This window comes from Zonotrichia albicollis, chromosome 18, assembly GCF_047830755.1.
Source record: "Zonotrichia albicollis isolate bZonAlb1 chromosome 18, bZonAlb1.hap1, whole genome shotgun sequence".
Lineage (NCBI taxonomy): Eukaryota > Metazoa > Chordata > Aves > Passeriformes > Passerellidae > Zonotrichia > Zonotrichia albicollis.
The window spans coordinates 525,779-536,335 of NC_133836.1; the positions used below are offsets into that span (position 1 = coordinate 525,779).

General features: G+C 48.9%; 1 protein-coding gene across 17 annotated transcripts in view; it reads left to right on the top strand.

Annotated features, from left to right (window-relative positions):
- The window catches only part of RIMBP2 (RIMS binding protein 2), a 70,055-nt gene extending 59,760 nt beyond the window's left edge, over window positions 1-10,295 (top strand). For 6 of the 17 annotated variants that reach the window (XM_074554566.1, XM_074554567.1, XM_074554568.1 and 3 more), the window contains 8 exons: window positions 922-2,343; window positions 3,975-4,092; window positions 4,780-4,964; window positions 5,141-5,309; window positions 6,205-6,314; window positions 7,100-7,171; window positions 7,381-7,515; window positions 9,864-10,295. In XM_074554566.1, coding sequence (XP_074410667.1) covers window positions 922-2,343; window positions 3,975-4,092; window positions 4,780-4,964; window positions 5,141-5,309; window positions 6,205-6,314; window positions 7,100-7,171; window positions 7,381-7,515; window positions 9,864-10,055 — 2,403 coding nt within the window. In that variant the 3' untranslated portion in view covers window positions 10,056-10,295. The other 11 variants (XR_012583116.1, XM_074554573.1, XM_074554575.1 and 8 more) reach the window with 11 other exon arrangements.
- The last annotated feature ends 262 nt before the right edge of the window (window positions 10,296-10,557 follow it).

Consider the following 10,557-nt stretch of genomic DNA (forward strand, 5'->3'; position numbering starts at 1 on the left):
TCTGATGCAGGATCAGTAATCCTGGCAGCCAGAGCCAGCAGCTCCTGCCCTGTGCTCCCTTCCCTCTCCCAGAGCCCAGCCAGGACACCCCCAGTGCTTTGTGGAAATGGAATAGGAAAATTGCTGAATGTGTCTGCATGTCCAGAATGCTGCTTTTGCCCAGGCTGGGATCGTTTTTACCTGCTTCTGGCACAAACAGAGACTTTTCCTTGGGCTCCCAGGCTGATGTTCAGGCACTGGTTTTATGGAGCAGGTACAAGGCCATGATGAGGTTTGGTGGCAGCGCAGACCAGGTGACATCAGAGAGACATCAGCCTGCGTCCCTGGGGCTTTCCCTGGGAGCCAAGCTTTAAAAATGGTGCAGGTTTTTCAGAATTTTAGGGAGGAAACCAGAACTCCCTTGGTGAGGGCTGTGGAATAGCTCTTCTTTGCCAGGAGACTGAAGCTATTTACTGCTTCCATAGAAGCTTTAGGAGATGCAAAGCAGGGCAGCTTGCTGGGGCAGAGCTGTCCTTCTCAGCTGTGGGTTCTGGTTGCAGAGGGATCAGAGGGCAGCTTGGCACGGGGCAGGAAGGAGTTTCAGTGCCATTCTCATCCCCCATGCTGGACCCTGTACGTGGCTTCCATGACTCCGTTTCCAATGCATGAGTTTATTCCGGTTAAGAGCATCCCTCAGTTGTTTGCACTGCCCTCTCATGTTGTACCTGGCACCCAGCAACTTCTTAACCACGTCTTTATTTTTCACAGATCCTCATTCAAAGCATGACATCCTTTTCATAATATAAGCTGCATGTCTTACGTTTGCCATTGCTCTAAAACTAATTCTGTCTTTATTTTTCTTTTCTCCCTTTTCCCTCCCATTTTATTTTTGTCACACACTCTTTGTTCCCTGTCTGGTTTTTGGCATTACATAATCTTAAGGAGTACGATAAGAATAAGACCACTGAAGCCACTTTTGTGGAACAGCCTGGCTTTCCCCAGCAGACACGGCACAGTAAAAGGCTTTTCAGTATCCCAGAGGTGGCTGAAGAGGACGGTGAATACCCCGAAGTGCTGTACAAGCAGGGTTTAGGTATGCCCTATAGAAAGAACCCCAGAATAGCTAGAGGCCCCCGGGCTGGCAGGCCGTGCCGGCAGGAGCAGCAGCGCAGCCCCAGGCGCCCGGGCAGGGCCAGGGCAGGGCCGGGGCTGCAGGAGCTGCAGGACAGAGGAGGGAAGGGCAGCCAGGCCCTGTCCCGCAGCCCCGACAGCGGCCTGGACTGCGGCAGCGAGGAGGAGGAGCCCCGGCTGGGCCGGGCACCGTGGGGCAGCGATGAGGAGCAGCCCTGGTGGGGTGGCACGCACAGGAGGGACAGCGAGGAAGAGTGGTCCCGGTTCGGTGTCAGGGCTCAAAGGAGCAGCGATGAGGAGTGGTCCCAGCACAGTTTCAGACACCAGAGAAGCAGCGATGAAGAGCAGCCCCGGTTTGGTGGCAGACCCCAATGGGGCAGTGATGAAGAGTGGTCCCCGTTCGGTATCAGGGCTCAGAGGAGCAGTGATGAAGAGCGGTCCAAGCACAATTTCCGAGCCCAAAGGAGCAGTGATGAAGAGCGGTCCCGGCGTGGTGTCAGAGCCCAGAGGGGAAGCGATGAAGAGCAGCCCCGGTTGGGTGTCAGACACAGGAGTGGCAGTGAGGAAGAGGAGCCCCGGCCCAGTTTCAGACACAGGAGTGGCAGCAATGAAGAGCAGCCGCAGTTGGGCGTCAGACGCCAAAGGAGCAGCGATGAAGAGCGGCCCCAGTTCAATGTCAGAGCCCAAAGGGGCAGCGATGAAGAGCGGCCCCGTTTGGGTGTCAGACACAGGAGTGGCAGCAATGAAGAGCGGTCCCAGCACAGTGTCAGACCCCAATGGGGCAGTGATGAGGAGCAGCCCCGGCACGGTGTCAGACCCCAATGGGACGGTGATGAGGAGCAGCCCCGGTTGAGTGTCAGACCCAGGAGTGGCAGTGATGAGGAGCGGTGCCAGTTCCATGTCAGACCCCAGTGGGGCGGTGATGAGGAGCGGTCCCAGTTCCATGTCAGACCCCCGTGGGGCGGTGATGAGGAGCAGCCCCAGCGCTCTGTCCGAGCCCCCCAGGAGCCCGCTCCGTGCCCGTGCCGGCGGGGCCCGCGGCCGCCGCTGTCGCGCAGGAGGACGCTGACCCGGCAGAGCAGCATCGAGGAGGATTTCGGGGAGCTGGAGCCGCCCGGGGCTCCGCGCAGAGCCGAGCACGAGCGGGGCTGGAGGAGCCTCCCCCGAGCAGCCCAGCCCAGGGCAGCGGCTGCCCTGGCACAGCCGCCCCTCAGAGAGGCACAAGACGCCCTGGTGTGTGAAGTATCTTCTTCTAACATCTGCTTGCCAAATCAGTCTGGTCTCTTTATTCTCTTTATTTCTTGTTCTTTATTTTTTTTGTTCTTTTTCCATTTTTTTTTTTTTCCCAAATTGATTTTTAAAGTCAATCGTTTGGACCCATCTGCTACATTTTCTCCCCATTTTTTTTTCTTCCCCATTCATTTTGGTTTGTTACTCTGCATTTTCATTTATGGTCCTCTTTTGAGTCATGCTGAAATCAGATTAATTTGCTTTGCAATGATTTTTCCCCCAAACAAATTACAATAATGGCTGCTTTTATTAAAGGACAACTGAATCTAAATTTTAATTAAGGGTTAGCTGAACTATAGTTTTTCCAAAAGATTGCTTTTCTTTATTTTGCCCATCTGAATGTTGCTCTAAAAAAAAAAAACCAGAAAAGCAAGCTGCATTTTTAACTGGAGAAATGTTTCATCCATATTTTAATTTTTTTTTTTAATTATTGTCAAGGAATTCATTTCATCATGTTGTTTTTATTCATCTCATTCCCAGAATTTTCAGGATATGCTCTTTATCATGGAACATCTCAAGACAAGAATCAAGACTCTCCCCCAGTGTGCCAGTGACCCAGATTTATGGAGTCACAGCTTCATCATTTCCATTTTCTGCCTTATCTCCGCGCTGTCACCACGCTGCCGTCCTTGTCAGACCATCTCTTCTTGCCTTTGAAGTTGCAGACTGCATCTCTGCAGAGAATGCAGGCACAGAGCTGCTGCCAAGGGAGCCCAGGGCCATGCACACCTGCCAGGGATGCTCTGCTCTGCACCTCCTTGTTTGCATTTCTGCCCACTCATGTCCAGAGGAGCCTCCAGGTGTGAGGGAGGGACCTGTGCCCGGGGAGCAGAGCCAGCTCTGCCTGCAGCCCAGGGTGACACTGAGTGCTGGTGTGTTCCGCAGGGAGCAGAGCCAGCTCTGCCTGCAGCACAGGGTGCTCGCTGCATCCTGGCCTGTTCCACAGGGAGCAGAGCTCAGCTGCTGCTCCTGGAGCCTCCCAGCTCAGGCTGGAGTGCCCCCACAGCTCCTCCCAGCAGCAGTGCCCGGGCTGTGCTGGTGCCAGTGACAGCAGGACGAGCTCAGGAGAGCGCCCACAGCCCCTGCAGTGCCCAGGCAGCAGAGCCAGCAGTGCCAGGGGAGTCTGCAGCCCTCCTGCACCTGCCCAGGGCCAGGAGCCGTCCTGGCTCCTGCTGCAGCTCCAGGGCTGGCACTCCAGGTGTGCCAGGGCAGCCCCACCTGCCCAGCCCTCAGCCTGCCCGTGCCACTCTTCAGGACACTCCAACGCCACCTTAGCCGCAACAACAAAGGCAAAAGAATATTTCAGAAATTATTCTTTTCTTTTCTTTTTGTTCTGACGTGCGACTGCTGGTTTACAAAGCTCTGCCATAAATCAGGGAACCATTTATTTTCTTTTGCAGGTTTGCCAGGCAGCAGTGCCCACTTTTCAGCTAACCTTTCAGTTAAAAGCTAAGTTTAGTTGCCTTTAGAGCTTGTGCTTCCAACTGTGATTGACCCGATCCGTGTCCAGCCGTGTAAGCAGGATGTTGCCATGCATGAACTGACGAGCCTGTTCTTTCTGTTGTTGTTTTTAGCTTTTAGGTAACCCGGCCTCTGCAGGACGGCCTGACAGGGTGGAGCATGCGGGGCGAAGGTCCTCCCATGGCAGTGCAGTGCCACAAAGGTCTCGGCCCCTGCTGGTCCCCTCCATTGGTTAGTTGGACAGATGGTGCATTCCTGTTCTGTGCAGCCTCACACCTGGGGAGGAGAGCATGGAAAAGCAGCAGCAGGGTCTTTGTGGAGCCAGGCTGGCCCTGGTTTGGAGGGGTGAGATGGGCTGCACCCACTGAGCCCTGCTGGAATGGAGAGCTGGGGCTGTGGGGGCAGTCTCTGGCACTGCTGCAGCCTTGCACTGCCCTCGGGGGCTGCTGAGGTGGCTCCAGCTCAGACACAGCTGATCTCAGCTCAGGAAACCCACTGGCAGCTGCCCATGGTCAGTGAAATCAGTGTGGCCACCCAGACCCGCCCCAGCCGTGCACCCTGCCATCCACCAGCCATCATTCGTGTTCACCTGCCATTCTCCTGACCACTTTTTTCATTAATTCATGGCAAACTCTTGCAAACCTAACAAAAATGGCTTTCCTACATGAGCTGTGCAAATGTCAGTCTGGTACAGGAAATCAGCCCAGCTTCCAGTGCAGGCTTTATAAGCTTTTTTAAAAATAGCAACTTGCTGATAAAATAAAAAAAAAACAAAAAACCCACCAAGCTTTATAGGACACGCAGTGAGGTTTGGGTTTTTTTCACTGAAATGCCCATGTTTCAAGTATTAACTGGGGAGTTGGCTGATGAGGCCAGCTTGTGTCACTGAACTGCTCTCTCCTGAATTTGCTGTCGCAGATGGCTACGGTGGCCACGACCGCCTCTCCCCAGACCTGTACGAGGAGTCTGAGACAGACCCTGGCACAGAAGACCTTTCCACTCGAATCTTTGTTGCACTTTTTGACTACGACCCGCTGACCATGTCCCCGAACCCCGATGCTGCAGAGGAGGAGCTGCCCTTCAAGGAGGGACAGATCATTAAGGTGAGACCTGAGGGCACGGGACACCACAGCATTTTACAGACAGCTCTGCTTTGGGGGAACGCTGCCTGTGTGATCACAACCCTGGGCTTTTCCTTCAGAGGCTCAGGTGTAAATCTCACCAGACCTGGCAATTAATATCTAGTGCTAATGGCTTTTTCACCTTGTTTGAATATCAGGTTTATGGGGACAAAGATGCTGATGGGTTTTACCGTGGAGAAACCTGTGCAAGAGTTGGCCTTATCCCCTGTAACATGGTCTCTGAGATACAGGCAGATGATGAAGAGATGATGGATCAGCTCCTTAAACAAGGTTTCCTTCCCTTGAACACTCCAATTGAGAAAATAGGTAAGGGGAAATACAGACATTTCCCTCCAGACTCTTGGCTCCCTTAGCTTGGCTGCATTTACCTCTTGGTTTTGTTCAGATGCATCTACATTTTGCAGTCATTTACTGCCCCAGGGGATATATTCTGTGTGTGTGTCTGGATAATTTTATATAACTAATATTTAATCCTGGTGACAGCATTGGCTGCAAACGGGGACCTGCAGCTTCACCACCCCACTTGTTGCTTTCTTTTCTGATTAGACAAAAAAAAAAAAGTGGGTTTTGTGTCCTGAAGTATTTATCAATATTCATTACATTTATACAATAACTGCAGTGCCTTTGACAATAACTGCAGTGCCTTTATCAACACCTGCAATTGCTGTCTCAGTACCTGCAGTACCTGCATCTGTACCTGCAGAGCCTGTGGCAGTACCTGCAGTACTTTTATCAATACCTGAGTAACTTTACCAATACCTGAGTACCTTATCAATCCCTGAGTACCTGCATGCACCCCTGCAGCACCTGTGTCAGTAACTGCAGTGCATTTATCAATCCCTGAGTGCCCGCATGCACACCTGCAGCACCTCTGTCAGGAACTGCAGTGCATTTATCAATCCCTGAGTGCCCGCATGCACCCCTGCAGCACCTGTGTCAGTAACTGCAGTAGTTTTATCAATCCCTGAGTGCCCGCATGCACACCTGCAGCACCTGTGTCAGTAACTGCAGTGCATTTATCAATCCCTGAGTGCCTGTATGCACCCCTGCAGCACCTGTGTCAGTAACTGCAGTGCATTTATCAGTCCCTGAGTGCCCGCATGCACCCCTGCAGCACCTGTATCAGTAACTGCAGTGCATTTATCAATCCCTGAGTGCCTGTATGCACACCTGTGTCAGTAACTCCCTGTGTGTCCCCCAGCAGAGCCCCGTGGCCGGCGCGGGGGCCGGCAGCAGCCGCTGACCACCCGCAGGATGGTGGCTCTCTACGACTACGACCCCAGGGAGAGCTCCCCCAACGTGGATGTGGAGGTAGGGGCACAGCCTGGGGGCACACAGCCTGTGAGCTTCCTCGCTCATCCTCTAAAATGTTCGGGTTTGGTTTTAATGGCGGAATTGTAGAAGGAGAAAGTGAATTTTGAAATATGTGGGACTCGGTGCTTTAAAACACAGGCTCGGTTGTTTTCTGTTTCTTATTGAACCAAATATTTTTCTAAATTATGGTGTTTCAAAGTAGTTTGGCCAATAAATCAAATAAATCGTGCTGATGTATTGCAAAGATTTTGTTTGTTCTCTCTCCCATGGCCACAGGAAATTAAACATAATTTAAAAGCCCCGCCCTAATTGCATTTTAGCCATAGACAATTAAAGAGACCGGTGCACTGGGTGCTGATCAGAGAGGAGCTGCCCATTGTGAAGGTTTTGCTGAGAGCACCCAGCAGAGCTGCAGTGCAGGAGCCTTGTGCCTCAGGGCTTGGGCTGGGTGATGCCCTGAGCGCCCTGAGCTGCTGCCCCTCCACCAGGATGGATGGAGGGGCCCTTTGAAGCTGCAGTTAAAGCTTGTGCAGGTTCTCCAAGGCCTGAATGTCTCAGCTGTTGGTCACAGGGAGCCCTGTGCGTGTCCACACACAGTGGGACAGGGGCTGGGCTTAGCAAGCTGAGGGAAAAACCCCGAGGGGAAAAACAAGAGGTTTGGCTGTCAAAGATCAGTTTGGTTTCATCAGTGTCTTAACATGAAGGAGTGGGGGGAAATCTGAATGGATTCCCTATTAATAAAGAAAGGCTGATCTTTGCCTGTCCCTGCTCCTACCCTGCAGGCCGAGCTGACCTTCTGCACTGGGGACATCATCACTGTCTTTGGTGAAATCGATGAAGATGGATTTTACTATGTAAGTTGTGTCTGCTGGCTCAGCCCAAACTGCTCCCAGCTCCAGCAAACACCAGCCTGGGGAGGGATGTGCGATTGTGTGAGCTCAGGGGCCATAGATGGGAATTCCCTCTCCCTCGCCAGCTCTGAAAGAGGCCGCAATGCGCCCCTGCCTCCTTGGGATAGATGTGATGGGACGAAAGCACTCACTGCCCCTTCCCTTGCTGGCAGGGGGAGCTCAATGGACACAAGGGGCTGGTTCCTTCCAACTTCCTCGAAGAAGTGCCTGACGATGTGGAAGTGTTTCTCTCGGACGCGCCCGCGCGCTACGCCCACGACGCGCCCATGCGAGCCAAGGCCAAAAGGGTAAGCAGCCCCCTCAGGAGCACCTGAGCCTCCATCTGCCATTCCATTCTGTCTCACGCGTCATTCTGACATTACTTTTAACATTACGTTTAAATTCATTTGCCCATTTAAAGTTATCTTTCAAATACATAAAATAAAACCTGAGGGAAAACGGCTTTAGCCTGTGCCAGCTCGTTACGTTTGTAAATGGAGAAACGGAATGGACTGTTTGGTTGCAGTCATCTGCCCTTCAGAACCTGAATTTAAGCAGCTCTTTCCTGGTGATAGTTATTTCCCAAAGCTTCTAAATTGCTCTTTAAAAAAGGTTCTTGCGCACAAAAGCCTGGTACCAGTGTTCCTCTAAATACAAACTGTAACTGCAGCTGATGGACTGACAGCGGTCCTCTCTTAATCCTTACAACTTCCTCTTCCAACTGGCGATAATTAATTGCACAGAGACTTCTCTTTCATGAAAGAATTAATCATGTTTAGAGTATCTCATTTTTGGTTTTGTTTCATCACTGCAATACTTTTATATATTATATATTTTATATATATTTTTATTTCTTTGCTCATCTGCTTGGAAACAGAAGAAGAGTGTTCATTTCACACCTTAATAAGGCAATGTAGCCTTCACGTAAGTGAGCAACTGAAGATACCAATAGAGATTTCAATTAAAGCTACCTGGCTATCTAATGCAAGTCTTGAAACTTAATTGTGGGGGAGAACAAAAGAAATATGTCTCCAAACCCCTTGGCCACAGAAGACCAGGCTGCATGCCTTTGCTGTACCTAGTCGAGTCCACTCCTTTCTTGGGAGACAAATCCTTTAAAACAGGAGCCTCTGAAACCCATCGGCCCTCCCTGTACGAAGGTCGGCGTTTGGAACATATTTCTTCCCGAGCTCAATGTTTATGTTTACATAGAGAGGAGAGTTTGATGTCTAACTACCCTACAAACAAAGCTGCATATTGCATTGCTAGCCAAGCTGGGATGTAAAAATTCCAAGCTCCTGTGTCAAGAGAAAAGCACAAAGCTGCAGCCCCTGCAGAACCAGCAGTGCCGCTGGCACGGACGGTAGTTTACAAGGGGATAGTTGGTTCTGAAACTCACTACACTCAAACACAGCTACTTAAATTGTCTGCCTTAAAATGTGTTTTCCACAATCTATTTTACCCCAGTTTGCCTAAGACCAACTATTCAACGCTTCTGAAAAGAATCCCCTCCTGTGGTACAATTCACTGGATTTTCCTAGCAGTGTACGTTTGCAATATTAGCAACTGTTTGGTTTACCAATGCAATAAAGTCTCGACCTGAAACATGCAGCTCACTGAATGAATGCATTAGACTCCATATCTGGTATCTTCAGGTGTACGTTGGGGTGCTTTACCAAGTTGTTTTGGTTTGTTTTGTTCTTTTTTTTTTTTCATTAGAATTAGACCTTGATTTAAAATCAAAGTAGGCTTGAAGCCCCTTTGCTTAACTCACTGTTGCACAATGAGCCAGTAAATTGCTGACATTTTAACTTGAACTAAAGCTAGCAGGCCTCCCTACAGCATGGACTCTACTGTGAAAATATCATCTTAATTGATAGCAACCATTTTGCCAGCTGGGCACTGTAGTTAGGATAGGCTGACTATATGTAATTTTAGCATTTTCATCCAAGTGCTTTTGATGACTGAAAAAAAAAAAAAAGCTGTTCAAAATATTTAGGAATGCTGTCATCTAACAACCTCATAGCTGCAGCATACACATCAAGCACTCAGGGCCTTTAAGCTTTCTTTGATTGCAATTAAGGTTCATTTTAGCTTTTTCTTTTTCCTTTTTTTTTTAAGCCAGTGTGCCATCTTCTCTAATCTGTACATAAAGTTTGCTAGCCAATTTTAAAGAAAAGGCATTTAAAGGACATTAAAAAGTAAGTGATCATGTAGCATTTTAAGTATTTTCTTCTGAAAAGAGTTTGGCTTCTATAGATTGCTAATCTGTAGTAATTAACATGTTTATTTTTCTTAAATCTATAGCTGAAAGTATCCCTCTCCATTTTAGTACTATCAGAGTACTGAAATGAACAGCCAAAGCCAATTTTGTGGCTTTTATGGCCAGAATTCTGGCAAAGTAAGCGTGTCCAACATTTCCTTTAAAAAAGTATAACCAAAACTGGGCTTTATTGGTGGGTTTTCGATTTCTGTTTTTTTTTCTCTAAATTGATGTATTTTCCATAAGCCCAAGCAGTATTTTAAGCCAGAGAGAAGAAAGAAACCAGCCCTTTTGTTTAAGTGGGTAGTGGGACAAGTGATGTTACCAAGTTTCTTGCTGCTGATGGCTTTAAGCTTTCAAAGATTGAATAAATGATAACAATGTACCTACTAGGTTCCTCCCGAGAATACAGGTACCTCCCGGAGAGCACCTTCCCCCACAGTTCATCTCCATTCCGGGTCTCCTCCGTCTCCTGTGCTGGGCTCTGGGAGCCCCGGCAGAGGCAGGGATATGGCCTCGAAAAAGAAAAAGGGGCTGCTTTCCAAAGGCAAGAAACTGCTGAAAAGGCTTGGTGCAGTGAAATGAGTCATGTGCTCCTGGACAACTTGTAAAGCTTCCAGTCTGTGTACTTTTTTTTTTTTAAAGTCAAAACTAGGGCTTTCATGACTATGCAGTACTTTACCAGACCGTTGCATTTTTAACTCTGACATCAATAGAGTCATGCCAATTGCTTAATCAAAACAGCAAGGAAAAAAGGTAAATGCATTTGTTGTTGCAAAAACATTTTTTAAAAAGTAAAAAAAAAAAAAAAGCAAAAAAAAAAAAGGTTATGGGCTTAAGACCAGAAGAACATGGTTTTATTTGAAGACATCTCAACACCTGCAACTCCATTGGAAAAATCTCAGCCTTTATTCTCCTTTAACCATGAGTGGGGGGAGAAAACTCAATCACTAATTGCTAAGTTCAGAGAGATCACCCCACTGGATCCACTCATTAACAAAAATGGTCTTGAAACTCCTAGTTGAATCAGCCTTGATGTTTTGCCTTATTACTGCACAATGATTTGTACTGTCTAATAAATATGCAG